Source organism: Zosterops lateralis, assembly GCF_965231275.1.
Source record: "Zosterops lateralis genome assembly, chromosome: 4".
Taxonomy (NCBI): domain Eukaryota; kingdom Metazoa; phylum Chordata; class Aves; order Passeriformes; family Zosteropidae; genus Zosterops; species Zosterops lateralis.
The window spans coordinates 24,792,803-24,818,386 of NC_139765.1; the positions used below are offsets into that span (position 1 = coordinate 24,792,803).

The 25,584-nt window shown below is 43.4% G+C and overlaps 1 protein-coding gene across 2 annotated transcripts; it reads left to right on the top strand.

Annotated features, from left to right (window-relative positions):
- Positions 1-1,632: 1,632 nt before the first annotated feature.
- On the top strand, positions 1,633-23,991 carry TEF (TEF transcription factor, PAR bZIP family member). 2 transcript variants are annotated; one of them, XM_083860211.1, is made up of 5 exons: positions 1,633-1,945; positions 12,110-12,433; positions 13,896-14,116; positions 14,762-14,973; positions 16,867-23,991. In XM_083860211.1, the coding sequence occupies exons 1-5, from the start codon at positions 1,843-1,845 to the stop codon at positions 16,886-16,888; spliced, it is 882 nt and encodes a 293-aa protein (XP_083716337.1). In that variant the 5' UTR covers positions 1,633-1,842; the 3' UTR covers positions 16,889-23,991. The 2 variants fall into 2 exon arrangements, with proteins under 2 accessions (XP_083716337.1, XP_083716338.1); XM_083860212.1 differs by lacking the exon at positions 1,633-1,945 and adding an exon at positions 6,398-6,596.
- Positions 23,992-25,584: the final 1,593 nt, after the last annotated feature.

Below are 25,584 nucleotides of genomic sequence, written 5' to 3' on the forward strand. Positions count from 1 at the left end.
TGATTCTATGAATTTTCTCTGAATTAATGTCTTTGTTTTTCGAAGCCATAAATATCAGCAGCAGCTGCTATGAAGTTCTTGGGTCCCTCTAGATATGTGGTCAGATATTCAACTTTCATAACAAGTTTGAGCCTGGGACAAAACCAGGGGGTCCAACCACAGCTGGCACTAGACAGCTACCATGTTCCCAGTCACCTTCCCTTGCCAGCCTGTGATAAGAAGCAAAACTAGGACAGTAGTTGTCCCAAACATCGGTGATGTCTGGAATGACTGAATGACTCCAGTCTTCCAGAATGGAATGGAAGATTTCAGGAAAGGACATGGATCTCCTGGCTGGCAGGCTGTGCTCCAGGAAGGAGAGATGTGATTATGTCTCTTGCTCACAGGAGCCAGAATACTGTGACCATCTGCAGACTCTGCTGGCTCCAGCTTTGGGTGGGTGGAGAACACTGTAACAGCCCAGGGTTAGTATGGGACTGTTCTCCCTGAATGGCTTCACTACTGATGGTTATGACTGGCTCAGCATCTGAAGAGGCTGTATTATAATTACAAATTCTACTAAACCAACTATTGTGATTTCTGAGCCTGATTAGATTGGGATCTAGATCACAAGGCTTCTCCAGCTAAACTGAAATTCTCAACCACCCAACCTGGCTGGTAATTCTTTCTTTTTGGTTTCTATTGGGTTAAATCAAATGCATTTCCTTATGGAACCAAACACCATGCATGGTTTTGCTGGGCTGTGTCCAACTGCTGTGGCTCACAGACCAGTGTTGGAATACCTGGTTTCTATCGACTCACATTGGCACTGTCAGGCTGAACCTGGCAAAATGGACAGGAACAAACTGAGAAATAAAGGCACTTCTGTTGAAATATCACACTCAGCAAAAGAAAAGACCTCAGCACTTGTAAGACGCTACTTCCCATGCCAGGTTCTGAAAAAAAAGGATCAGACCTTTATCCTCCTGTCTCCAGTCTTTTTCTCCATGATAAAAATTTCACTGACAGGAGAGGAGGGGCTTTGTGTGCTCAAGATCTTACTTAACCAGCTGTTACCAGGGTATTTGCAGGGTTCATGAACTCTCTTCCCGCACATCACTGCTCTGAGAGGAAGCTGCTTGCTTTCTGATAAAATTCTGTGTCACTTAAGAAGAAAAATCCTATATTTTGGGGATGCTGCACACTTTATAAGAAAGAAGCTTTGTACTATTATCAATTTAGAAGGGACACACAATAACTGTTGCATTACATACAAATAATGTCACTATCTTCATCTCAGCTAAAAAGTTAGCAGGCAGATGCAGAGAGTATGTGCATCTCCCTACAGCAGCCTACACAGCTTGGAGCTCCTCAGAGCCTCCCAAGAACTCGTCAGAGGATACCTCTCCTGTGTTGTGTTTGCAGCCAGCGTGTACCCCTGACAGCACACTTGCTTTTTTTCCTCTTCAGACACATGTATTTGTTATAACACCTTGGGATGAAAAAGGGCGCTGCCTTTGCAAAGTTAGATAACTGGCCCAGTTCTTTGCTGCCGGATTGGCTGGGAGAGGCCCTGTAAAACCACGCTGGCCAGGCGCCCGGCCCAGCCCTGCAAGGCTGCGAGCTATTTCCACAATTGGCCACTTCAGAGTGGGAGAGGGGGAGGTGAAGGCAGCCGGGCAAGCTCAATCTCCGCCAGGCTGTTTCCCTGTCTCCTTGTTTTTTCTCAGCCAGAGTAGTTCGGCAAATCCGCTCCGGGTGCCTTCGAGCCCATCTCACAGCGCCCAGGAGAGTGGGGTGTAACGCTGGTGGCCCGGCACCTGGCCCTCCCTTGGCCCTGCTGGCACAGTCCCAGAACAGGACATGTCAAGCTGCAAAAGCCCTGGGGGCCCCACTGCCCTGGACTTTCCGGAAGTCCTGAAGTCCCTACTGGAGTATTCCTTGCCCTGGACCAACAAGATGACAGGTAGGATTGAGGAATATGTACTGGGGGTTCTGTTTTGATTTCGCCTTCCCCTCCCTCAGTTGCAAGGTGAGAAATGGGCAGATCTTGTTTGCTGCAAGCCCTTCATGGGTGTGTTTCCCCAAAGTGTCCGAGTCAGGGAGCTCTGGCACTGTGTATGTTGTGCAGCTAGGAGGAAAAACAGCAGCAACGGATTGATTATAAAATCAGTCAAGAGTGCTGAGCTCCTGATCCTTTTAACCTCTGTGCTCAGCTGCTTCTTGGAAACCCTCAACGATTCATGCACAGAAAAGGCTTGGGCACAAATCTTCATGCTCACATAGAAGCGACTTCCAGGACTGCCATTCATTGTTGTCCTATGGTTAATAACCACTAAGCCTCCAGACACTGCCTCTTCCCAGACTGAGACTGTCTGGAGAGCCCAGCCTGCATGGGACAAGCTGACTCTGTGCAAACTTTGTTTGATGGTGCAATTGTTTATCAGTGAAAAGCTGGGGTAGAGAACACAGCAAATGCTGCATTTTCTTTGCAAGAGAACTTCTGTACCCCTAGGGTTTCTCACTCTCTGTGCAGCATCCTAAAAAAAAAATGGAAAGGACCCAGGAGGTTATTTCATTTGGAGTTTTGCTGTGCTGAACACTTTGCTCACGCTGTACTGATGGCTTTGCTGAGTTTGCTCCAAGCACCCATCACACAGCTTGAGTACTCTCAAGTTTTGTTGGATAGGATGCTACAGATCCTTGACAAGCGGCTTTTTGATTGTTGTGTTTTAACATTTGCTGCTGAGCACTGGGCAAATGTGTGGGAACACCTCAGCTCAACAAGCCTATGTCTGGGCATGAGTGAGTTGAGGTCACAGAAACAAGCAAGCACAGAGCTTGCTCTTCGCTAGGGAATTGCTACCAGGATATCCAGGCAGCTCTGCAGTGTTGAGGGGCAGCAGGACCCAGGAACAGAAAAGCCAGACACACAGTGTGGAGAGAGACCTTGCTCTCACTCCAGGGTCAATGAGAGAAAAGGCTGCTGCTGTGACAGTAAAGCATTTATGTCGGGAAAGGCAGCTGCCTACACCTGCTGTAATACAGTGAGCCCTATGGCACATGCACAGCTCCCTGTGGGAAAGGGAAATAGGGCAAGGGGAATTGTCCCACTCCTAAGGGGCTCATTCTGTCACATTGCTCTGCTGCTGCCTCCTGTGAATTATCTCTCTTCTTGGCTGAAACTGCCCACTAACAGGTGTGTTTAAATACCATACTACATGAAGTCCCGTTGGTTGTGTGGGCCAGGGCATGTTTTCCCAGCTGACAGTACCCAGGTAGAAAGTGGAACTGTCTGGGAGGAGGCAGTAACAGCCAAGGGCTCATGTGGTGCCGAGCCTTGCTGTGGCTAAGCTGAGTTTGTCTGCTTTTCTGGGATTTCTGCTCTCCACAGCCAAGTGGATTCAACTAATCCAAAGGAGGGGTCCTGGCAAGACTGTTTAGAGTAGGGGGTAGAGGAGAGATCTATCTGAAGAGAGAATAATTAATCTTAACTCAATGTGACTTATTTGGCAGCTGAGAGTGCTGTTTTGTGACAGCTTTCTTCCTCACCTCCAGGCCCACCCTGCCTCTCCACATCACTTCTCATAGTCCTCAGAACTGTCTTTATTATGCTGCCTCCCTCTCTAGACCACAATTCTCATCATGGCCCTCTTCCCTCTTCAGTTTTCTCCTCCTGGGTCACCATACTTGGAAAGCACTCATCTGGATTTGCTAGCTCTGAGACCTCTCTCTGAAATCCTCTATTCTGCTATTCAAACCTCCCGGTGGGGCTTGCTGTATATCTCCCCCTGACATCCTTTGCCCAGCAGTGAGCTGCTTGTCACTTGCTTCCCTCCCTGCTGCACCCCAGAATTGGGCTGTTCTCTATCATCTGGTGCTGACAAGACTCCCCACAGTAACAGCCAAGGCCACTGCGTTCCTCACATCTCATTGTCCTCCACTCTTCCTTCTCAGCTGCAGAGTGAAAACAAATGTAAAAATCTCAGGCAGATCTCAGTTTAACCAAGAAGGTACAGCTTGTGGTACAGTGCCTGCTTTCTGCTGGCAATTGCTTGAGCGCTGAATCCCCAGAGGCAGTGAGGAAAAGCTCTTAGGGCAGCCTCCCTCCTAGCTGGCAGGGAGTGCTAATGGTGGAGCAGGGTGATGGGAGAGGCAACCCACAGCAGTGTTCCTCAAGAACTCACTCCCTCCTGCCTTTGGGAAGAGCAGCTAACATTATGTAGTCTAGACCCTCTCCAAAAGTCACAACTTATGGTGGTGCAGAACAAACCTTAGCACAGTGGAGGACGGGTGGAAATGCGCTGTAGGAAGAACATGGTCAAGCTAAAGGGAGTAAAAGCTGCTGAGTGGTTTTAATAACCTCCCTTTATACAGACATTACCCAGCAGAGCAGCTGCCATTGAGCTCTGCAGGGGTGATGTGTGCAGACCTTGCTCCTTGAAGGAGTGTTCTACAGTACTGAGACACAGCATCATCCTTGGGGGCCACCAGTGTTGACAACAATGGAACAAAATTACCATGAGAGCCATAACTGAATTGGAAGCCTGCAGCCTGCCCCACTTTGGCCTCATCCATTTGCCTAAAAGCTGCTCCTTTGTGACTTCACTTGTTCTCTATCTACCACCTATCAGTAGCTGTTTCCTAGACAAAAGCACCTCTGCAGGCTTGCTGCCCCTTGCCAAGCTGTATGTGCTGCCTCTGTTGTGTGTGGTCTGACATCTGTCTCATTACCCTCTGTGAAGTGGCATCTCCCTTTCACACATGTGCCTTTTCTTCCTGCCAGCTGAGCTTGGCAAGGCAGAGGGAGTCTGTGGAGGGCACGTAGCAGCCCTGAAGCACACTGGGCAGTGGAGCATGACCTGCTCTGCCTGCTTCTTACAACTAGATTTATCAGCCTTGATAAATGATGCATTAACCTGCGCCATTCCAGCCTATATTAACAGGGTGTCCTTATTCAAGCTTCCCGTTGGGCAGCACGTCTGCAGGAGTTGCATCAGGAGTCTCACCAGTTCCCTGTGAAGGAGGGAACAGATTGGGCCTCCCAGCCCACACAGCAGAAGTAGCTGCTGGGTAGGGCAGCTCCACATCTGCCCAGGCGGGGTGGACACGTCCCCTGGTCCTCAATGCAGTAAGACAGTGGAGGAAAACACCTGCCTGCCCTGTGGGACTTCAAATCTGTTCCTTTTCCTGGGGCCTAATCGTGCCTTGCCAATTAAATTAAATGTCTGAGGTTTGTGGCAGGGAGTTCAACCAAGCAGATGCCCAAGTGCGTACCTGAGAGGAAAATGTCTTTTTTCTGCTGGCATCCATTGGGAATGGCTGCGCTCTCCCTCCCGCGGCTGTTGGATGCAGCCAGGCCGATCCCAGTGGAGCGCACCCCTCCCTCCCCCGGCCCGCAGCACTGTATGGTAGGTTCGCTGCAGCCCATCCTGCCGAGGCAAGAGCAGCCACTGCTGACAGGAGAGGCCTGTGGCTGCAGCATCTGACACTTGTGTGAATTCATTCATTCCGTGGGAGATGCTCCTCAGTATCCTCCTGTGCTCTCAGGAACGAACTCGGCAGTATTTGCTCGCTTCGTGTGTTCAGAAGCTTAAATCCCAGCACGGCATCGCTGCTGCTAGAGCACGGGGGCCGCCGGGAGAATCAAAAGAATTTCTTGCAATCGTGACAGTCTGGAAAGGCGACCTGTCCTCCCTTCCCGCAGCAGCCCGCCCATGCCAGCCCTGCAGTGAGCTCCCTCTCCCTGCCCGTGTTATGTAGGGCACGCCGCTGCGGGCACCGGCTGGGACGGAGGGACATTAAATCCAGGGCACGCGCCGAAGGTGATTTCGGGACCCTAAACGGGGATATGCAAGGGCGGGCTGGAGTGCTGGCGCCGGGAAGGGGCGGGGAGGAAGCTCGCAGGCGTGCGCTGTGGACAGGGCCCTCACGGAGCCCGGCGGGTGCGGCCCCCTCAGGCGCGGCCGGGCGCGGGGACAGGCGGGAGCGGAGGCGGCGCGCGGGCCTGGCTGCCCATGCGCGCGCTGCCGCCCTCCGCCTCCTCCGCTCTCCTGACGGTGACGCAGCGCCCGCGAGAGGAGCAGGAAGGGGCGGGCTCCCAATGCTAATGATCCGGCTGAGGCTCCGCCCCTGCACGTGCCCTGGCGGGCGGAGGGCGCGTGCCCGCGCCGGCCAGGGGGAGGGGGAGGCGGGGCCTGCCCGCGCGGGGCCACCCCCTCGGCAGGCACGGGCCAATCCCGGGGCACGGAGAGGCCGGGGCGGGGCGGGGCCCCGTAGCTCATGAATACTGAAGCACGCGACGGGCGTCAGCCGGCCGCGCCTGCGCCGTTAGCTCGGGGCTTCGCCGCCGCCGGGTCCCGGGGAGTCGCCGCCGCCGCCGCAGCCCCGCGCCGCCGGTGACCGCTGACAGCCCGCCCGCCCACCCGCGGGGAGTATGCCCGGCCGCGCCGCGCACCAGGAGGCGGCGGCGGCGGCGGCGGCGGGAGGACCAGAGCCCACTGCAGCCGGGGAGAGCGCGGGGGCCGCCGCGCAGCAGGAGCGGCGGGGCCTGGCGGGCGCGTTCCCGCTGGTGCTGAAGAAGCTGATGGAGAACCCGCCGCGGGAGGCGCGCCTGGGTGAGCGTGGGGGCGCGCTCGGGGGCGGCGGGAGCGCGCGGCACCCCCCGGTTATCCCCCTCCGCCGCCCTGCGGCTCGGAGACCGGGACCGGCCGCGGGAGGAGCGGCCGCGGGAGAGGCCGCACGGCCCGGCCCCGTCACTCTGCCCCGTCCCTCCCTCCCTCCGCCCCCTGGCCGGCCGAGCCAAGAGCCGGCAGCGCGGGATCGGTCTCTCCGGAGCGTGTAGGTACCTGCGCTGGACAGAACCGAGCGCTGCGGGAGGCGGGAGCCCAGACGTGATCTGCCGGGTTTAGTCCCTCGGCTCTCCGCAGCCTGCCCGCTCCTACAGACGCGTAGCTTGGGAGCAGCATTGAGAAGGTTTAGAGTCTTGCTTGACCTTAATTGCTGGGAAGTTGCCCGATGACACGACTAAACAGCAGATCTCCTCAGATTAGGTTCGGTGATAATCCATAAGGGTATGAGTGACTGCCTGCACATGCAGTCCTGCACGGGCTGGAGCTGCCTCTCTGCAGTTGTGATGCCAACAGCAGCTGTGTAAATAACAGAGCTAGTGCTTATAGTCTTCAGTGCTGATGGCACACTTTTTTTTTCTATTGGATTTCTTGTTCGGGTTTTTTTTTTTTTTTCCCTTCTCATCTGGCAGTATTATTGCTTTTCTGAGTGTCAGTTTCATTTCGAGGAAGGCTCAGGATTATCTGCGCTGCTGTAATGCCCAGTGTACTGGTGTATACTAAAAGAAGTCCTTACACTTATGAATTTTGAGATTAAAAATAATTTTTTGAAACAGTAGACAACATCCAGGGTAAACCACAGCGTAAGCAAGGTTGTCAAGATTGTTGCCAGTGAGGATCCTACCTACTTTGCATGCCTAATATTGCACAATACCCTGTAAATCCGTTTTGCGATTCTGGAGACTATCTTTTTCTCCTTTCTGCTAAAAAAAAAAAAAAATCAGCTTGTGATACAGGTTTTAGTTATGTTGCTATGGTGCAGGATGCTGCAGCACACAGAATCTTGAATCTACAAAATCATGGGATTTATTAAGATATGCCTGTACCCAGTCCTTTTTAAAGTCATTAGTGCCAGCAAGAGCAATTTCAGTTCATGTATGGTTGCTGATAGGGATTTGGTGATTTTGTCTTTGGGGTGATTTTTGTGTTCAGAATCATGTGACGTGGCCTATGGAGATGTAGAATTCTGAAATTAATAAGATTGTGAGAGATAGTGCATTTTTTTAAAATTAGAAACATTTGATACTAGATTGATTACTAGATGACCCCATTCCAGCTCATGAAGGTGTTCAGCTGCAACCTTTAAAGCTTGCTAGTGAGTCCTTTCCATCTTGATTATCCCTCTCTGTTCATGGTGTGATAAAGTTCAGGTTGTTCTTGTTCTTAAAATTTCTCCATAGATTTCTTAGTTCACCTTGTTCTGTTTCACTTCACACTTTGTGGAACTTGTTGCTTTCTGTTTATTTTGGTATCTGATACTTTTCTTGTTTGCATATTCAAGATGAAAGAATGCCTTCATTGTCAGCAGGTAGTTACTCCTAATTTACAAAAGGTTTGTCTTTACAAAAGACTTCTGACTCAACTGACTTCAGTGGATCCGTGATTATTTTCTGTTCTTTTAACAATGATACACTCAAAATGTTAAAAAATTACTCATTCACTTAATCCAGTGGTGCAGTTTCAGCAGACTTCCTGAGAAAAGACCCTGCACTTTTGTCTGGAATGCCTATTGACAAAAACACAATTTTCTATCTTATTCTGTAAGAAATTATATCTGCTAGCTGCAGTGTGTATCCATTTATAGTCTCTGCAAGCTACCTGTGGGTTTTCCAGCCACTGTGGGTAATTTCACTACCCAGTCAAAGCAAGCAGCTTTCTAGTCTTCCTGAGCAACAGAAGAGGGAGGTCAGCCAGTTCCAGCAGAATACCATCCCCTTGAACACCCTGCCATGTACCAGGTACAGCTCACCAGCCTTGCTGGGAGTTGTTTGTGCATGTTGTAAGGATTAAATAAATTAAAATAATAGTATTTTTATAAAATATGAAAAGTCCTATGTGTTAAGGGAAGGCAACTAATATTCTGGAGCAGGAGTGTAGGTCTCTTCCATTAGTAACAAGCTGCAGCATACTCTCCAAAGGGTGCCTTAATCACTAGTTGCATGCTGCTGTGGCAGGAGAAATGCCTCAGCAAACATCACAGCAATGGGCATTAGAGATAGGGAACCCTATAACCTGCCTTGTTGCATCCTCCTCACAAGTGGGACTAAAGATTTATGGAGCAATCAGCCTGTATATACATGTAGTGGTTTCAGTATAATTTGACAATTTCTTTTTAGTGAACAAGAGGAAGTTTGTCAAATAAGTACTTGTTCTGTCTGTGGCTGGGATAGCTCATGACAGCATGGTGGCCAAAATCTTAGGACAGGGACTAAAGCTCTTTTCAGGCTGCTGCTTTTGGTTAAAACATCAGTATTTCCAACAGTTCAGTAACTGGAATGGGTCCACTTAAGTCACTGAGCATAAACTGGTGTCCTCACTGTTAACAGCAGGTGTACAGCCCAGTTAACAGGTCATGGTAGTAGAATGAAGGGGCTAAATCGGATATGAACCACCATCTGCAGAAGTACAGTCCAGGTTTATCAGGATGACCTTGAATCGCTGCAAATGGAGCCTCTTAGGATACTGCAGCTCTCTTGTCAGGTAATACCTGTTTACACTATAAATATCTTGAAAGAATTAATCTTTCAGGTTCCTGCGCTGAGGTAGGCAGAAACTTCCCCCTCAAGATGCAAGAAGTTAATTAGTGTTTCATTAGATATTGTGCACCCAGGCAGGGTGTTGTGTGGCAGAAAAAAAAGATTAAACAAATTGAAAGAAAGCCTGTGGGAAAACATCAATGTAAAAATGATCATACAAAGTTTTTACCATGTTATGTATCACCTTTGAAATAGATGGGCTCCCAATATGTGTATTAACTTCTGCTGTTTTATTTCAGATACTGTTAGAAGTGAGGGAGGAGAGAGAGACACCATAGCTAAACAGAGACAGCAGTGGGGGCCCAGTGGTTGCTAAGTTGTCAGCTTGGTAGCAAAAGGACAAAAATATCAGATGCTTTTCTTACCTTGAGGAAGGATCTAATCTGGTGTGAGCCAGGGACAATCACAAGAGGAAACTGGAGGAACCACAGTTTTTCCAGGTTACTGCCAAACGTCGGGATCATCATGCATATCCAAAAGGCATTAAAAGATCTGAGAAGAGCCACATATGCCAATAGTGTAATCTTTTTACCATCTACCTTCTGAAAAATATTTTAAGCCTTATATTCAGTCTGACAATCACTTAATGATTTTTTTTTCTCCTCTCTTGGAGGTGTTGTACTAGATGTAGCAAAACAAAAGCACTGCTGGTTTGTATTAAAACTGGCAGAACTTATAATGATGTACTGTAGTTTTCAAGAGTAAAGAATTTTTTTCTTTTTAGTTGACATTTTGACTTGACATTCCACAAGCTCTTTATCATGCTAATTAAAAATAGTTATTTACAAAAAGTTCATTATTGTTGCTTGGATTTGTTTTGTGCTATCTTTACTAGGATATATCATCCACAGCATCCAGTGCAAATCTGGGTTTGGTTGTGCTGGGCACTATGAAATGTTGGGGAATACACAATCTCTATTCACAGGTGAAATGTTGGTTCCAGTTTGGTAGGGTGTGCTCCAGTAGTAAGGCAAATCCTCCTTATTTAGAGAGTAGATGTTGTTTCTTTACTGGCTTCAAGTAGGAGCTGTTTAGAGACATTCTGGTTATTTGCGTCATTACTGTTAACCTGCCTATTTGCCCAAGCAAAAGGTAGGAAAGTTGCAAAACTCCCTGTGAAAAGGAGTCTATAGCAGAAGTAGGAGCTGGAAGATGGCAGTTTGGAGGCAGCAGTGTCAAGTGGCAAAGAGAAGGCCAAAAGCTGCAGGGTGATGCTACCAAAGCGTGGGTCCAGGAGCCACTGGTACGAATTTAATGTGCCTTTTAGGTATTTGCTCCCAAGCAGGTGGCTGGTGAATACTTTCTCAGCTGCTTGGTTTAAAATCAATATCTTTTTTTGGTATAAAATATTCACAATACGGTAGATAATTTACTTTGTATGGCAGCACTGTTCTTTAAGCCATAAAAAGTTCTTTGAGTCTCAGTGCCGCAACAGTGGAAGGAATGCCACTTCTATCAGAATAGGTTTTATATAAATAGGTTTTTCTGATTTAAAGTCGACTTTCACCCCCACTTCCACTCCCAATAAAGAAAAATGGTCCTTTAGCTTATTGTAGCCAGTCTAGAAAACCCTAGTGCCAAAGACTGATGCATTTTATTGGGCTAATCTCTGTTAATACTGGAGATCCAAATGTCCAGTGTATGTCTTTGGAGTCCCTGTTCTATTGAACTGAGTATTTGTTGGCTTCCATGATAATGCCCAGTTTGTAGATGGTTAGGGTACAAATGGTGACAGTCCCTTCCTTTTGACAGCAGTGCTGCCTCAGTGCTGGCAGTACTAGCACTGCTCCTGGAATGCCTCCTTCACTGCTGATAGAATTCTGTGGCTGCATGGAGAACTGGATCAGGAAAATCACTTGGATTTTTAATTTTTTTTTCTGCCAGCTTATTTTTATCTCTTAAATTATGTAATTATTCCACAACTTGAGTTTTTTGCTTGGATTCTGTCCCAGACAATTGTTAAGATTCAGTAGCTATGGGAAACATAGAAACAGCCATTTTTCTGTAATATGTGCACTGTAGCACAGTAAATGGAGAAAAATTCATCAGTCTCTTGTGACTTGGGGGTAGGATGTGGGAGTGTGCCTTATTAGACATCTCCCCAAAGAGTGAAAATTGTATGTAGGTATTTTGAGCTATTTATAGTGAGCAGCACTTGGAGCTATTGCTTTCTGTGGACATGCTGAGTCATTTCAGAGAGAAATGCTTCTGAAATGCTGAACAATAGGCATCCAGGTCTCTGTTGTTCTATGGACCTTTTGACTGATTTTCAAATGTAATCTGAAAACCCATATTCCTTTCTGGTTAGTAATTAATGTTCTGCACCTTCCTTTTTTGTACATAGAATAAGCTGCTTTGCTTCCTCAAAATTTTCATGTTGGTTTCCCATATAATCCTGCTTAGGGTCACTCACTTTTATTACCTTCTGACAGAGTATGTGAAAACCAGGCTGTTTTGCAGTGATTGGTTAATAAGCTCCATGCAGCACTTCATCACACCTTGGTAAGCCATCACAGCAAAGATGCTGGTCTCCAAGGCTGCTCAGCTGTCTGTGATCCAGCCATCACAGCTGGTTAGAGGAATCCCTACGTAAATGCTGCTTTTCAGCATCTGGTTTTCCAGATCATGTGATGAGGCAGCACCATGACCTTACTGAATTTCCTTTCATGAGGATTTTGTTGGACTCTTAAACCTTGAGTCTCTCCCATGTTTCAGCTTTCACACTGACTTACTTGTATCTTTCAGATAAAGAGAAGGAGAAAATAAAGCTTGAAGAAGATGAGGCAGCAGCTGCTAGCACTATGGCAGTCTCGGCTTCCCTCATGCCACCCATCTGGGACAAAACTATTCCCTATGATGGCGAGTCTTTCCACCTGGAGTATATGGATCTGGATGAGTTTCTGCTTGAGAATGGAATTCCTTCCAGCCCTACTCACCTGGATTTGAACCAGAATCCACTCTTGCCTGTGGCTGAGCTGGAAGGGAAGGAATCTGCTGGTGCTTCCACTGGTTCTCCTGCATCATCCTCTTCCACTGCAGTTTACCAATCTGAATCAGCCTCCAGCACAGGTAGATGGAGTAATATGGGGTTCTGAGGGACTTCTTTCTGTTGTTCTCATATTAAAAGGTGCCTCTTTAGATCAAAGAGGAGACATGCTAACCCTGTCAGTTTCCAGTGGCAGCTTAAACAGTACAAACATGCTCAATGTAGAGCTTTAGTTCATGTGTCAATTCATGAAGATGCTACCTGTCCTTTTCCCCTCTTCCCATTCTGTGAAGAGTGTCTATCAATGTGCAGTCTGTTTGTCTATCAGTGTGCAGTCTGTTTTGCTTTTGAAATTACAGGAAACAACAACATAAAGTATTTGCTTTTTTGGTATTGCTAATACCAAGAAAATGAGAAGCTGGACATATTGTGAAAGTATTTTCTCAGGTTATTTTACAACAGATTTGATAGCTTGTCACAAGTCATTTTTACTACCTTGTTCTGCATGAGTGAACTTATGTGAACTTAATATACCTCAAATAACAATGTTAAATATAAGAACAATGGAGCAATCTTTTTTGTGGTAGCCTGGGGATTATGAAAACAGACAATTGGAAAAGATGCTTTAATGATGCAGTTTGATGTTCTGTGATGCCTTGAAGTGGGAATGGAGGAACAGAAAACCCCAACACTGCTTAAATGGTACTAGGAAACTTTATGGAGATCTTCTCTATTAAAGAATTCAGCTGCTCAGTTTGCCCTAGATTTGGAGTTCAAACATGATAGCCATCACAGTACTATTTTATGAGCAAGCTTTACAGAAAGCATTTTGCTCTGGACCTCTTTTATGAATCTGTGGGAAAGATAACGTGGAACTCCTTCCATAAGTTACAAGGTGTAGTTTTTTTTCTAGGTGGTATATACAAAACTTATTTATTGATCACTACTGCACATTGCAGTGACATGCAGTTTTGCAGCTCATGTATATGAAGTTTTGTAAACAATACATTAATATGATAAAGTATGAACACTACTAGTGTCAGACATTCTGTTGGAGTGTTTGTTTCTATGTGGCAAAGAAGAATACTGTTGCATTTGTAACAAACCTCCTTCATTTATTTAGTTGTTTGGAAGTCTACTTGTCTGACCTTTAAAGTTCCCAGGGCCTGGGGTTCTTTGGGCAGGCTTGTTTCTGTAAGAATTTGCATGGTACAAAACTCAGGCTGATACAAATTTCTCCCTTCTTACTGGTGTTGAAGGTGCTTTTTATGTGTGCAAAGCATGTAATTTTTGCCAAGAAAGTATTAACTCCTGTCCTGCATCTGTCTACTCATGTCTGTTATTCTGGCATATGTTCCTAGAGTAATATTAGAGACTGGACTATGAACTCTTTCTCTGTACCAGCAGCAGTACGGCACCCACCACACCTCAGGAAAGACCAACTAATACTATTAAATGTTTCTCACCATAGGGCAATAAAGTTGGCTTCTATTTTGATTCTCTTCATCCTGCTGAATATATTGTAATTTCTCCTGTTGTTGCCAGAGTCCCCACCACAAAATGAGAGAAATACACCCAGCCCCATTGATCCTGACTGCGTAGAAGTTGAGGTGAATTTTAACCCTGATCCTGCTGATTTAGTGTTGTCCAGTGTGCCTGGTGGTGAGCTCTTCAATCCTCGCAAACACAAGTTTACTGAAGAGGACCTGAAACCACAACCTATGATTAAAAAAGCCAAGAAGGTTTTTGTCCCAGATGAGCAAAAGGTAACAGATTTATTGTTGCAAACTCTTCTAGACCCTGATAAAAGTTTCTGACTCTTTGTCCAAACACTTTGACAGAACTAATACAGAACTAATGCAGTTTACCTACATGGCTGGGCAGAAGCACTGCCAAGAATAGAATTGGCAAGCCAGCTCCTGTGCTTGCTGTTTTGCAGGTGTTGGTATCATGACCTAATTACTGACAAGGAGCAACTGATCATGCCATACACAGAAATTAGAAGAACTATGGAGTCAAATCCTCATCATCTGTGCTTTTGAAGGCCAATGTCTGTATTTGCCCAGTATTGTGTCTGATCTGGATTTAAGCAACCCAGACAACAGAACAGGTGGTTTTATGTAAAATTTCACTCCTGAATTGAAACTAAGTAAAGGAAGCATTTCAGATAGACAGCTTCTTAATACCCAAGTCTCTAAATCTCCTTAGTTCCAGCAATGCACTTGGTTTATCCTAAAGAACCACTTGTGTAAAGATGAAATCTTACAGTACTGCGTGGTCTCCATTTTGATGTCAGAGCCCTGCAAACCTATGGAGGAGATTCCTCAATATAGCAGTCCATGTGAATATCATTATACAATAAAGAATGTCTCTGAAACAGTTGTCAGTTTGGCATCTTCTTTTTACTACAGGATGAAAAATATTGGACAAGGCGAAAGAAGAACAACGTGGCAGCAAAGCGTTCCCGTGATGCTCGGCGATTAAAGGAGAATCAGATCACAATTCGGGCAGCCTTTCTTGAGAAAGAAAATACAGCCCTGAGGACGGAGGTGGCAGAGCTGCGCAAGGAAGTGGGACGATGCAAGAACATTGTTTCTAAATACGAGACCAGATACGGACCCTTGTAAGCACACCCTTTTCCTTGTTAGGGCTCTTTGTTTTAGCTTCTTAGACTTCTCTGCCATCTGTAGAGACTCCCAGAAATAAAGTTTATGGAGGCTTTGCCATTTTGCATCTACACTAGGAAAAAAACAACAAAACACAAATGAAGCCTTTTTCTGTTGACACAACTCATTCAGGCCCTTTCCTGATCATTCTGTTGTCGAAAATCTTAGTGTCCATATGTACAACCTTGTTTTCAACACAGATAAAACATTTTCCGATGTCATACAATTGAACAGATACACCTGTCTGGAGGAATAAATGTGGATCCCTCCAGATTGGACAGAGCTTTTGCTGTCTGTTCTAACCTTCATTTTTAAGAGCAGAAAGAGTCCAAGAGACTCTTGTCTCTCTGTGTTTTGTTTAATTTTCGAACACTTGCTCTTTTCTCCCCTCCATTCCACCTCCCCCTCCCAGTAAAAGTGTAAAATGTAATTTTAGGATATAAGTAGATGTTGCTGGGCAGCATCATGAAATTGTTTCCTCTCCCATTCAGAGGCACTAGAAAGTATCTGTTGTATAGAACTCTGTTCCTGTTGAAGAGGAATAGGGGAACCTTTAGGACAGGAAGACAGGAAAATATTCAATCTCTTGTAAAAACAGAAGTATTGCCAGGTTAATCTATGAATGTTATGCAGAATGGAGTCAGTGCAGTTTTGATTACAATACTGTCTATATGTCTTGATAGGTTCTAATCCTGGATAACTTGCAGAAACCAAGGCAAGAGAACAGTAGTGAATCACTTGCTTTACATATGTGGACAAAATAACTTGATGTGGTTTCTAGATTATATTTCTACTACCACTCCTCCTTTTTTTCCTTAGAGGGTCTCCCCTCTTGAACTGCTGATAAAGCAGCATGTTGCGCTAAACTGAGAACTAAGGGAGATTTGATAAAAGAGATCTGGCTCATTAGGCTGAACCTTGAGTCCCATCTGTTAAAAAATGGTCAGCACATTATGCTTTGAAAGAAGGGGCTTTTTTAAAGAAGTAAATAAGCCACTGTTATTTTACTGCACCTTACCTGTTGTGCAAGAGATTGAGAAAGAGTTTTGGTCCTTTGCCTCGTGAACACACTATGGGATAAGCTATACCCACTATAAACATGAACAGTTTACCTCACTATCTCCTGTGTAGGACTGTATCTGGTCTCTCCATGCTCGCTGGTTCTACCTCCAGCGTGTTTCCTGATAGAAAATTAGCCCACAAGACTTGCCCTCTTGGAAGTAATCCATTCTCAGCATCAAGCACTGCTTCAACAATATGTGGTGTTAAAAGAAAAATATGCTGTGTATGATGTTGAGACTTTCTACACGATCCACAACTGCAAGAACTAGAAGCTTCACCAGAAGTGTATGTCTAGAAGTCCTCTTAACAAGCAAAGCTGTCTTAAGATAGTGGCTGTCAGACTTCTCAGGCTATACTTCCTGGGATAATTATATTATGGAATAAATGTGGGATGATGATGTTGAGGGTAGTTGCAGTTCCTCTATTGAAAAATGAAAATACATTAAAAAAGCATTAGGGTTTATTTTCTATGCTAAAGACTAGCTTGTTTTTTAAACATAATGTGGAAATTATGATTCAGAGCAATTTTGTGTTGACTCCTTAAGGAAGTGGAGAAGCAGGCTAATCCCCAACACTTAATGTATGCTTTGAACTATTCCCTCTCTCTGTTATGCTCTTAATTTGATGAGTGGCTCTTGATGCAGTGTTGATCTAATTTCTTTCAAACATACTAAAAATTGTCACCCTTTCAGCAGGGGTTTTTTCTTTCACAGGGTGGTTTGTGGTGGTGATGGTGGGAAGTATGTTATAAATAAATTGTCACACTTAACACTTTGCTTTGTTTAAAGTGACTTATCTGATTCCGAGTGATGCAACTTTAAAGACTTTTAAAAACAAAGAAACTAAAAAGCACACATGAATCGCCAGAGTTCCAGTGTGCCAGTCTTCAGAGTGAGCAGTGAAATCTATGAGGTGTCCCAACACAAACAACTGATGATGACCCTGCCTGCCTCCTTGCCTGCAAGTACCCCATCTGACTACCCAGGGCGCTGGGCATGATGAAAAGTCCAAAGTCTCCTTAATTCTGTATATGGCTTTCTTCTCTGTCTTTCTCACTGTAACTATGAACTACAATAAGCTTGCCTACTGGGGTTTTGTCAAGACACTCAAAGTTCATGTCTCAAAGTCTGTTGACAGCCTGTGTGAATAGTGACTCTTCATTTTGGCACTTGAGTGGAAGAAGAGAGGGAGTTTTAAATGAAAGTGTCTGTATATATAAAGAACTGCTATGTTTTAAGACTCTTCCCTGCAGTATAATGAATTTTATTTAATACTGTCATTCACTTCTGGTGCAGTGTAGCGTATTGTGGAGTACTGTGAGTGCAGAACTAAAGACACCAGAACGACAGTAGCCTGTACTGTGTGAGACTTCAGTGCAGGCGATTACAGCAGATGTACTGAAATAATCCAGAGATCACCACAGTGTGCCACACAGAGAGTAATAAACCTCTATCAAATGACCCATGTAATAGTAAACCACGTCGGTTGCTTTCCCGCTCCACAGCTACACTGCTGTAACCTGTCTTTTCTTTTATTTCATTTATGAGGCTTACTTTATTTTATGGTATCTTGCTGAAACAGGATCTGTTCTTCTGCTAAAGACTTGGCAATCATGGAAAAGGTGCTATTCTGAGTTACTGATCTCCACGTCTTTTGCCAGTCTGAAACTACCAAATGAGTATTAGCTCCAGGAAAACAATGGCTATTAGCTGCCATATTACAATTTTCTGACTCTTGACTGCAGTGCTGAAGATGAAACAGCTAATGATATCCCACAGTTATGATGGGCAGCTTAAGTGTGAGGACCCTTGTGCCAGTGTGGGAGGGTAGATGAAAGCTTGGATGGATTTGTTGAGATGTTTATTGTGTTTCAAAGATGGGGGAAGTAGGTGGAAGTTCCATTGTAAGAGTTTCATCAGCATAACAATAATCTGCTCTTATATTAAGGGAGCTTGAGAGCTTAAATCTATGTGGAAAGAACAAGAGTACTTACTTTCTAGGAAAGGAGTACAGGGCCATGCTTGTAGCCAAAATGGAGCTGTGTGATCATGCCTGGAGATTGATGAATAGCATACACCTCAAGAAGAATAATCTTAAAAGCTTTCTGAAGCACAAGTGCCAAAATTATGAGGCATGACCAGCACAGCTCAGTGTTATCATACTGAACAATTATTTTGACTTTGTGTTTACCCAAGAGATTCCACCCCTAATTTCAGAACAGAAACCTATAGAGAAAAATGTGAGAAGCAGCAGCTAATATTGTAAGCTTAATAAAAACAAAAAAGAAATTCAAAAGTCAGGATTCATAACCAGTGTTTGACAGCATAACCTTTGTGCAGAGCTTATATAATAAATGTAGTTTTTGATCTGTCATTTTTAATGGACAATGTACTGAAGTCAAGAAAGTGCTTTTAACTTTTTGCTGATTACCAAAGTGTACCTATGAGTGTATTATTATAATTTGGGATTATAAAGCTCTGAGATAATCTTGGTATATTTCTATCAAATAGATAAATATCTTAGTTCCATGTTGCTGAAATGGCAGCGTATATCTCTACCTGTATTGAGTATTGCTGATTTGGACTGATATTTTTTGTATGTACTGTTTTTTTTGCTTTATTTTGGTGATAAAGACCCAAACCATGGATAAAAAAAAAAACAAACCAGCAACAAAACAACCATGACAGCATGTAAATGTAGCAACTTTTTTCATTTATAATTTCTAAATTTTCAGTTAGCCCTGGCTGTTCTTAAATTTCATGCTTTCTGTTTAAATCACAAAGCCAAAAGCTAAATAACCGAGTAAGGAGTTGCTTCATTTGGATCCTACTGTGCTTAGGAATATCTTTTAAATACTTACATATTCCGTACAGGATTTGGTTTTGCAGTATGTCATGACATTTTAACAGCAAAATATTCAATCAGTGAGATGAGTGTGCAATTCTATTGTTTTATTTCTGTTACCTGAAAAGCTTACACAATGGAAACTAGCAGTGAATGTTCATTAGATCTTTCTTTCAGAGAAGACTGTTAGCAAACACTTGTGCTTCCCTGTAGGAAAATGCAGATTTGCACAATCTGTGATTCACGTATCTACGGGTTGCAAAACTGAAAAATTGCACTTTAGGGTGAGTGGGGCTCAACTTTTGTAGCCGGAGAATTTGTTGTTGTTGGTAAGAAGCCGTATCTTTAAAGATAGTTGAGAAGTTAATAACTATTTAAAGGAGTGCAGATATTGCCAGACAAAAAGTACTGTGCAATGCTGAATTCCTTTCTCAGTTTTTGCAGTCTCAGGAAGTTAAGTTTATTGCTCCAGATCTCTCTGCTCCTCTGGGAATAATTCGCTACATCATTTTGTTTCTCTGACTAGAATGACAGTCCTATCTGTAAGTGATAACTTGGGTATGTTTTCTTAGTGATCATAAGAAGACCAATATTCTTTTAGCTCAATTTGAATATTAAAAGATGCTGAACTGACACTGTTAGGGTTTGAAGTTCTCTAGCCTTGGAACATGCTCTGTAGAGGCCATAAGTGTGCCTGATGCCAACCTGCCCCATTCCAGCCACAAAGGCTGGAATTCTCTCCCCCTCTCCAAGGGGAGAGAATAAAGGGCATGTGCACCTTTCAGCATCACTGCAGGGATTGCCAGGAAAGAGAGACAGAGCTGTACTTTCACTGGGAAGTGGATTGACACCATATGGCCATTTCATAGTTCCTAACTTTGAAAATATGCAAACTGTGGATGAGATTTGTGGACAATGAGTGTTGTTTTACTCTACAGAAGACAGCAGCTATGAATAAATGACATGCAATATTCAATACAGTATTGCTTTCATACGTGATGATCTAATCTACATGTAATGGGTTTGTGTCTAAAAATTCCAAGAATCCTAATCTTTCACCTGTTGCCAAGATCTGCTCCCGCTGAAGCTAATAACAAAGATCTCATTAACTCCCACAGGAAAAAGTCTTTACTCTTATATGGTTATTGTAAAGTTTTAGCAAGTGCTGGAGTCATGGGTGTCTTTGCTTTATTCTGAAGTATTCTGTGCTGGGATCAGGTGAATACATCTTAGATTGCAGGTCTAGTGTTGGTGAACTGGTCCTGATAGTTTTGATATCCAGATAATCTGAATTCTGCTCTTTTTTTTGAGTCCTTCATGGAGAGAGTGAAAAAGTAGCATACTGTAAACTTGTGTTGGAGAAGAAATGTTTTTGGGTTGTTTGGTTTTTTGCTAAGCGGCTTTTTGCAGTAACATTTTATGTCTTTTCTGACAATTCTCCATTTAATTTCCTTGCTCTGCTGTTTGAAAGCCCCAAGGTGTTCTAACTAGAAATCACTTTCAACATTATCTGCAGGCCTGATACTAATTGTACCAAATCAATTTCAAGTTGGGAGGTGTGGTGGAAGGCCAGCAGCTTTGGGAATACTGTAATAAAACCACTTATGCGGAAAAAAAAATCATAGATAGCAAAAATAATGGACTTGCACAGAGGAGAATATTGCTGCTTCAGTATTGAAAGCCACCTGAGCATAAAAAGGCTTTGTTCCTTGTGATCAGGTGCTTTAATTTTTAGTGAGAGAGAAGGTATCTTGCACCTTTGTAAAATCCAGATAGGCTTTTATTTACTATTCTAGTTTTAGCTGCTAAACACAAGATGAGAAATAAAAATTTATCTTAGTGCATAAATCTCATATTTTTGGTAACATACACCTAAATCCATAAACAGCAAAATCATTTGTTAGTGTTAGTGTTTTGCCCTTGCAGCACTACAAGACTGACTGGCTGTCTAGATGTTCAGATAATTACTCTGGTTTGTATATCTGCCACTGTAACATGGTGAAGATAGATAAACTCACAATTGAAGACTGGGAGAAAGGTAGAAAGAATAGGCTTAACTAAATATCTATGGAGATGCTAACATACTAATTGAGAAATTAGAGTGATTTAACTCATGATAATGCATATTGTCATATAGATGTAATTTGTTTGTTTGATAGTCTGCTGTCCTTCATGAGTCACTTTTGGAATGCAAACTTCTTAAGTTCAGACAGCTACAGGGAAAAAGGAGTCCTTTGAGGAAGATACATATATAGAAAGACATAGATACTTGGCAAGGAGAGCAAAGAATGAAAGAGGAAGAAGAGAGTAATGCAAGAGTCTGACCTGAGTGAGATTGCTAAAACTGACACCTCACTGTTTATAATTTTAGGCCAATTTGGATCCCCTCAGTTTAGCATCATACTGAAGATAAGTACTTGTTTAAGTCTTGGGGATCTCCTTGTCTTGGTCCAACTTCCACAGTCCAGAAGGAAGTGAAAGGAATATACAAATAGGGAGGAGAGTTACTGCAGAAAGGCCTGAAAAAATAGCTGTTGCTTCAATTAAGTGTGCTGTTGCACTGGGACTTGACCTGCCAATGTGAACTGGTCAGTGCTGTCTCATGAGGAACCTACCGTCTGAGGCCCCAGTCTTTTAAGGCCTCAGTTCTGCTGCCATTTCTGCATGGGAAGAGCCCTATGTCTATAGAGAACCATGTGGACTTCACAGGATCTGTTCTTGAATATGAAGCTCTGCCCAGGCAGTCAGCTACAGAATTGTGTCCTTAACACACTATCCAGTTGTAGTTACAGGGCTGTTGATATTAAGTGTATTTTGGGTGCCTGTTATATAGCCAAAACCCTTGTTACTTCATTTTCCTAACTAAGGCATGAGCAGAAGCCCTTTGCTGTACAACATCTGTAAAAAACTTTAAAATGTGCTCCACATACATCTAGTAAATTAAGGCATGTGATTTTGGTCTGTGGGTCTCAACAAACCTTGCTTGTGTACCTGCCTGAATGTTTTCCTAGATCTGCAGCTATGTTTCAGTGAGAAGGGATGGTGGGATTTGTTTTCCCAACAGGGAACAATAGCAGCTCTCACCTGTCACACTGGGGTGACCGCTTGCTACTGGCCAGGATCAGGGATGGATGCATCCTCCATACTTTTATGTGAAGTTGTCTGAAATATGGTGATAAACATGATTATTGGAATACTGTATTTTGTATAACTTAGAACATGTAAATACACTTTTAAAAGTAATCTGTTCTATGAAGTAATAAATAAGTGCTTCCATTGTAATATCTCAATATTGTTAATGCTTCATGTAGCTTGATTTGGGATTATTTCTTTCCTAGAGAACTACAGAAATCAAAACAAAGATTGATGTTGTGGAATTCTAGTCTAGTTGTGATGCTTTCTATCAACAAAAAATGTTTTTAAAATAATATAATGAGCTACTTAAGCAGAGAAACTAAGATTTTGACAGAACTGATTCCCTTCCAGTCTTTCTTTAACAGTAGTCACTGATTACATTCATAATTGTACTATTCCCATCCTGTTAGCTGGACAGTTGATTTGTTTGTGAGTAGCATTTGGGAAGTAGCAATATTAAATTATTTGTAAACTTTAGTGACTGAGGAAAACTAAAGCTGAGTGATTTTGTTGGGTGTGGTTTTTTTAACTATTCTCTCTTTTGGCTCAAACAGATCTGTCTCCACCCTTCAGCCAGTCTGCAGCAAGCTGCAGTGCAACAGTGAGTGACTGTTACTGGAGCTCATTTGTGACCTAGATAGTCTACATCTTTATTAGTTCCATTATGTACATAGATGACACAGGTTTCCTGTTGTGGTGTGGAGAGAAAGTGATTAATGACTTGTGGTTTTGCTGAGTACACATTCACTGGATGCTGCACAGCTGGACCTTTCATCAGCTTTAATGACCTTTTCTATCTTGTGTTAAAAAGAAAAAAATAGAAAACAGTGGAGTGAGAATCATGAACACTCTGCTAGGAAATCTGAACACTTGGGTTTTGAGGAGGTGAGATTAATCCATCAGCCTTCATGTAAAGAGATTAGTCTGCAATGACACTTTCTCCAGCCATAATGTAACTTTGTCTTTAATGCTGTACTGGAGCAGTCTCCTTTCTGGTAACAGCTGTGTCTGCAGTGTTTCATAAATGACAAAGCCACATCTGTCATAGTGGGTAGAGAGACAACAGCATCTCTTTTTATTTTCTTCTATTTTTTTTCTTCCTCTCTCAGTGTCTCTAGGCTGTAAAATAGCTATGAAACAGCTAAGCAAATGTGCAAGTTATTCTGAAAACTCTGTTCTTGTAAAGCTTTTTCAGACAAAGTTTTTAACTAATTTGAGGAAACTCCTATCTGCTATATTTAGCCTGAAATTCTGTTGCCTCTTGGACGAAAGTATTTTTTTGTCTTCAGATACGACAGTGATGTGTCCCATTCACTCAGTGGGATGGATGATAAATCTGCACAGTATTTATATAAGATAACAACCTGATCTTACCTTTACTGCATGTTAAGTTGTTTAGTCTCTTGGATGTCTATTCCTTGAGGTTGTCTATATAACCCCTGTATATGTAGCTGCTTTTTGAAGCAGTCCATCAAGTGCATTTGAGATCATCCTAACTGAAAAAATCCACCGAAGTGAAAAAGATAATAAAGCTTGTAAAGCAGCTGGGTTAAAACTGTATTGCCATAAATGGTTTAATTTATATATGAATCTCCTGTCCCAAACTGCTTATTTTGTACATAAACCTAAACACCCCTGGCAGCTGATGGGTGAAAATAAAGGTGCTTAAACAGCAATCTAATGAGGAAAGGGCATTTCACTATTACAGAGTTGGTATTATTTTATATTTCCATTTATTACACTTTTTTAAATGTATAAACCACAGATTTGAATTCTCAAAGTCTTTGGCTTGGATTTTGTGAGTAGTTTAAGTCCTCTCACTTCTCTGCTTGTAACTGGTTTTTAAGAAACAGAAAAGCTTTTGTTTAAAATGTAAGATTTTGACTGTATTAAATTCTGTTAGTACCCTTCCTTTTTAAGAAATAAAATGTATATTCCACTATGCTGAGATCCAGTAATTTTGTTCTCTAGATAGCATACTGTGCAGTGTACATCTCCACTGCCAGCATTACACCTGCAATTTGCAATGAAATTGGTGGACTCTAAAGCAGCTGTTCACCTGCTGGGAGCAGGTCCTTGATGTGTATTCTCCATGTGTTAAGTGTGCTGGTGACAGGTATACAGTTCCCTGCTTTTATTTTCTGGATTTACTGACTTCAAAAGCATTGGAAGGCTTTGTGATTGTCCTGCAGTGATTCTTGGTTGAATTCTCTCAGGTAGGGGGAGAAGTCTGAGAACAAATCAGCCAGAGACACTTGGACCGTGCTTTGTCTGTTATGTTGGGGTTGAGAACATCCACAAAGTAATCAGAATTTTACTTTGTCATGGGAAGAAGTAAAGGGGTTTTTTTGTTTTGGTTTTGTTGTGTTGTTTTTTTTACTAAACCTCGGTTGGTTGCTTGATTGATTTGATGGGGGTTTTGGTTGGTTCATTGTTTTTTCCATTGGTGGTTGGGTTTGTTTTGTTTTCCAAAAGCTGGTAATGGAAGATCAACCTGTAAGAAATTTATGCCTTCTATATATTCACTGCATCTCACACATGCTTTCAAGGTAGACAAGATCACTGGTGCTTCAGTATAATCTCTAGATAAACTGCAGTAAGGATCTTTGTTGGATCTTCACTTTTGTAAAAGGTACCTTGTATGATTAGTGATGGAGGGTGGTAGGAGGGAACAAATGTAAGCATCAGTGAATTATCTCATGGCTGTCTTCCAGAGCCATGGCAGGATTAGTGACCCCGGCAATTTGTTTATGAAAGCAAAAAACCTTCCTCTTCAGAGGGAGGGGCCTGACTTCTACCACATACCAAAGGCCAAGGACTTCTCATGGCCAAGCCAAGAATTTGCCCTAGAGACTAAGTGGATGTAAAGCTGTGCTGGATGTATCCCTCTAGCATTACATGGCCTTAACAGAGTGGAGGGTATTTGGAATTTTTTCCTAGTTGGGATATCAGCTGGCAGCAGCACCAATGTTTGTTACACTGCCTTCTTTTCAGGGAGCTTGAATGTTCTCTTGGGTGGGTGGGGAGTGAGTTTATAAATGTACTAACTCTGCACATTATATTACTAGTTCCCTTTGGAAAATGTTGCTGCTATTAGTGATCTGAAAAATGGCAACTGCTTACTCAGCCTCCTTCCTGTCATGTATTGGGAAGATCTGCTGATCTTGGGACCTTAGATACATTGGTACTCAGTTTTGCTCCTGCTGGCTACACCAGATCCACAGAAGAGCAGAAAGGATCTGTCTCCAGTTGGGTCTGTAGCACTCTGTAGTGGCAAATGGAATGCTGTGGTTGAGAAATGCACAAGGGCTGCATCCACCAAGCACCTTGGGGTTTTCACTTGCTCTTGGCTGTGGCTGTTGGCTGGACATGACCATTGAGAAAGTGTGTCTTAGGTTTCTGAGGAAATTGAGAGCAAACTGACAATAAGGGAGTAAAGCCAGAAGCTGATGGTATGAGAGCAAACTGACAATAAGGGAGTAAAGCCAGAAGCTGATGGTATAGCTGTGATATAGACTTGTAGGTGG

Coding starts and splice junctions, on each gene's coding strand:
- TEF (XM_083860212.1), top strand. CDS start 6,416: ATGCCCGGCCGCGCCGCGCACCAGGAGGCGGCGGCGGCGGCGGCGGCG. Junction 6,597..12,109: donor GCCGCGGGAGGCGCGCCTGG/GTGAGCGTGGGG, acceptor TGTATCTTTCAG/ATAAAGAGAAGGAGAAAATA. Junction 12,434..13,895: donor TGAATCAGCCTCCAGCACAG/GTAGATGGAGTA, acceptor TGTTGTTGCCAG/AGTCCCCACCACAAAATGAG.